This window comes from Poecilia formosa, unplaced genomic scaffold, assembly GCF_000485575.1.
Source record: "Poecilia formosa unplaced genomic scaffold, Poecilia_formosa-5.1.2 Scaffold281, whole genome shotgun sequence".
In the NCBI taxonomy this organism is placed as follows: Eukaryota; Metazoa; Chordata; class Actinopteri; order Cyprinodontiformes; family Poeciliidae; genus Poecilia; species Poecilia formosa.
In genome coordinates, this window is record NW_006800220.1 from 732,140 (window position 1) to 735,859 (window position 3,720).

General features: G+C 41.7%; 1 protein-coding gene across 2 annotated transcripts in view; it reads right to left on the reverse strand.

Moving 5' to 3' along the window:
• Positions 1-3,340, reverse strand: part of LOC103151432 (potassium voltage-gated channel subfamily A member 1-like) — an 8,057-nt gene extending 4,717 nt beyond the window's left edge. Inside the window, exons 1-2 of one of the 2 annotated variants that reach the window (XM_016681434.1) lie at positions 2,742-3,340; positions 1,413-2,155 (exon numbers count right to left, since the gene is read on the reverse strand). In XM_016681434.1, coding sequence (XP_016536920.1) covers positions 1,413-2,084 — 672 coding nt within the window. In that variant the 5' untranslated portion in view covers positions 2,085-2,155; positions 2,742-3,340. Of the gene's footprint in view, positions 1-1,412; positions 2,156-2,667 lie in introns of both variants that reach the window. The other variant, XM_007571490.2, reaches the window with a different exon arrangement.
• Between the last annotated feature and the right edge of the window lie 380 nt (positions 3,341-3,720).

Consider the following 3,720-nt stretch of genomic DNA (forward strand, 5'->3'; position numbering starts at 1 on the left):
GTTAACATGGGTTAACCCATGTTAACTTCATTACTTAGTAAAGATCAATTTTCTTCCACCTAAATCTAGAAATGTACCAAAACCAAGAGATTTTTCCAGTAATTAGTGGTGCAGTTTTCTGGTCAGTCGCTGATTACCCATCTTTAAAAAGCCTGACCTGCTGATTTGGATTTAGGCCGATTCCAGTTTTTTTTTTTTCCTGAAATGTTGCTAAATATAGCAAGAAAATTGCTGAGTTGGAAACAACGGCAAACATGCAGACATGACCTGGTGGGTCGGTCACTGCAGAGCTGAAGGTCTGATTTTCAGACCTTTGCTGAGGTTGATGAGGTCAATGGATCAGATCGGACTCATGTGCCAGAACTGGCCGATCACCAATCTCCCAAAATTAAGGAGATTGGTGCTGATAAATCTGTGCACCTCTAGCATTAATCTTTTTCCGACACGTGGTGTCTTCAGGGCCGTCCTGCATGTTTTAGGTGTTTCACTGAGTAACTGCAATCCCATCACTGCATAAGTATTCAAATTGGAATTACGAAAATGAATTTGCTTAATGAAAACACTCCCATAGATTATACAGTCACAACATATTGACAATTTTAACAAAAATGTAAAAAATCCCCATGTTTTTATAATCAGTTTCTGCAGCAACTGAAGGCCTGCTAAGGAGGCAGAGCAGACATTTAGTCAGCTGTGCAGGAGAGGGGGAGCAGTTGGGTGTGTGTGATAAGAATCTTTAATTTTCATTGTGCTGTCTTTTAATAAATAGGCCTGTCACAATAACACATTTTGCTAGACGATAAATTAGAAGTTATTGCGATAAACGATAATATTGTTGTTTTCAGACCATTTTTACGCGATACAACGGTAATGGCAAAATAATAATTCAAGAAAACTTTCTCAAAGATCAGTAAACTTTAAATTCTAACGAACATTTAACACTGGAAGACGTTTTAAATTTCCAAAATAAATAAACAAAACAACAGACAAAAATAATTTTAAAGTCTTTGTAAACAAAATTGTCCTTCAAAATAAGAGCTGGTTGAGACCAAAACACCAAACTGAAAACTTTTATCATCCAGTTTTTGGGAGAAAGAAAAAAAAATAGAGATAAACAATAAATCATACCAATGGAAATTATTGAGTTTGTTTTAATTTATCATGCGATTAATTCATATATTGCTTATTGTGACAGGCCTAGGTCCAGCCAATGACTGGGTCTGCAAATTAGCCTGTGGTCAGAAAACAGCACAAAGCAGTGTTTGCTGTGTTTTTAAGATGTGACATTGTTTAATGTGCTGTGCTTGATGGAGTAAATGTGACTGAGTGGACCTGAGCTGGACCCATGCAGGACAGTGGGGCCCTGGGCAGCAGGGAAAGGGCCCACTGGGGCAGAACATTATGTTCCCAACCTCTTTCTTGAAGTCAGGCAGCGTCTCCAGGCAGAAGATGAGGATGGACAGCACTATCACCATCACACTGATGATGGCGATAATGCGGGCCCCAGACGAGGATTCAGGGTGCTCAAACAACATCCACAGTTTTCTCTGGATCTCGTTGGACGGCAGGGGCCGCTCTTCCTCTTTATGGAAACCCTCGTCCTCCTTGAAGCGGTTCACGATGTCCTCTCCGAGCTCGTAAAACATCAGCTCGTCCATGAAGATGTCCAGGGGGATGTTGGCGGGCCTGCGGAGCCGGCCCCCGGACTGGTAGAAGTACAGGATGGCATCGAAGCAGGCGCGGTTACGGTCCAGGAACAGCTCGTTCCGAAGCGGGTCAAAGTACCGGGCTCTCCGCCTGGGATCCCCGAGCATGGAGTTGGGGAACTGGGCTAAGGTGCGAAGCTGGGTTTCGTAGCGCATTCCTGAGACGTTGATGGCCAGCCGTTCACTCAGAGCCCAGCCGCTCCGCCACAGAGCCCCCGAACGCCGCCGCTCTTTCCTCTTCTCGTTCTCATCCCCTTTGTTCTCCTTCTCTCCCTTCTCCTCGGTGTTGAGCTGGTTCTTCAGATGTTTGTCCTGTTCCGTGTTCCCCTCGTTCCCTCTGTCTCCTTCTTCGAATGCCTCTGGATCTCCACTATCCATCCCTCGGAGAGATCAGATGAACCTCCAACCTGAGACTTTGTAGAACAACTGGACCTGAAGGTGGACGCTGTCTAAAACCAGAGGGATGAGACCATCAACAGCAGAGTTTTAGATACTGGACCTGATAAGTTTTAGTGCACTTAACTCATTTTTCTTAGTTTCAAAGAAAAACAGCAAGCAAATGTTCGATCACTGCAAAAACACAAAATCTTGCCAAGTATTTTTGGTTTAGTTTCTAATGCAAATAGATTGGTGCATTTTAAATAAGACGAAACTTACAAGTAACTTTTCAGCAAGATATATGAGCTTGTTGTAGGTCAATAAGTCCTTAATATTGAAGAAGTACTTGTTCCACTGGCAGATTATTTCCCTTATAACAAGACCTGGTGGAACGAGTACATTTTCATAAATTTTAAGGGATTATTGACTTAAAACAAGCTCCTATGTCCTACTGAAAAGTTACTTGTAAGTCAGTGTTGTGTTATTTCAAGTGTAATGAGATACTGCACTAGGAACGAAAAATACTTTGCCAGATTTTGTGTCTGTAGTGTTCAGACGTTGTGTGAGAAGAAAGTCTACTCACTGTTTGGAAAGCAAGCTGCTGAAAGACACTACCTGGAGGAAGAGGATTCACATTGTTCGCCTCCTGCTGCTCACCAGGTGGTCTGTCTTTTCGCCTGTCATTATGTGTGTCACACAAACGCAATCCTTCCTTTGGCTGCCCGCTCCAGCCGGCGATGTGATCCGCTGTGTCCAGCCTGGTCACAACCTCTGCCTCCAGTTGTTTGTTGAAGGAACATCCAGGATCGCGCCCTGTCCCTCAGTGGACGAAATGTTTTAGGAGCGCTGTCGTGTTGAAATTAGATCCCCGGCAGACCCTTCCACCTCCTCCCTGTCCTGTCCCCTCCACTTCAGCCATGAGGCACGACAACCTTCAACCTCCCTATCGAATGACAACACGCCTGAGCCCAGCATGGGGCTTTCTGCTGACAGGAGGCCCCGACCCCATTTGATTACTGCCAAGGCTTTTGATTTAAAACCTTGTTAATCATTTTTAATAAGCCATTTGATTTAAAGGTGTTTTATATTTCAGTTTAGTGTGGTGAGGCAATGATTTTAAGACGACTTTGATATTCACTTTGTTCACTTAGGTTGTTCTGGCAAACAAAGCACCTGCTAAAAATAATTTTAACATCTCAGAATTATTACTATAATTAAATTATGTATCTGTAAAATGTTTTGGATTTTGACTTAACTCAAGAATTGCACACCTTTGTCTTTGGACTCAAATTTGGACTTTCATGGTTTTATTTGGGATTTAACTCTAGACTCAGGTGGGGAGTTGAGTGACGTCTTGTCACCTCTGGTAAGTTTATTATTATGGTTCAGAAATATTTCCTCAACTACATTTATTGCATTCCCTTCAAAAATATTTAGATAAAAAAAACAGAAACACAAATTAACTTAATCTTCTGTTGCTTGATGAAAAAACAGATTTATTTACAGAAATCTCCCAATGATCTAATTAAAATATGTATATATGATTTAATTAAAAAGATATGCATGTGTGTATTTAGCTTATGCTTTTCTTTTAAGAGAAAGCAAAAATGAGTCAGTCTTATTTTAATTATGGTAC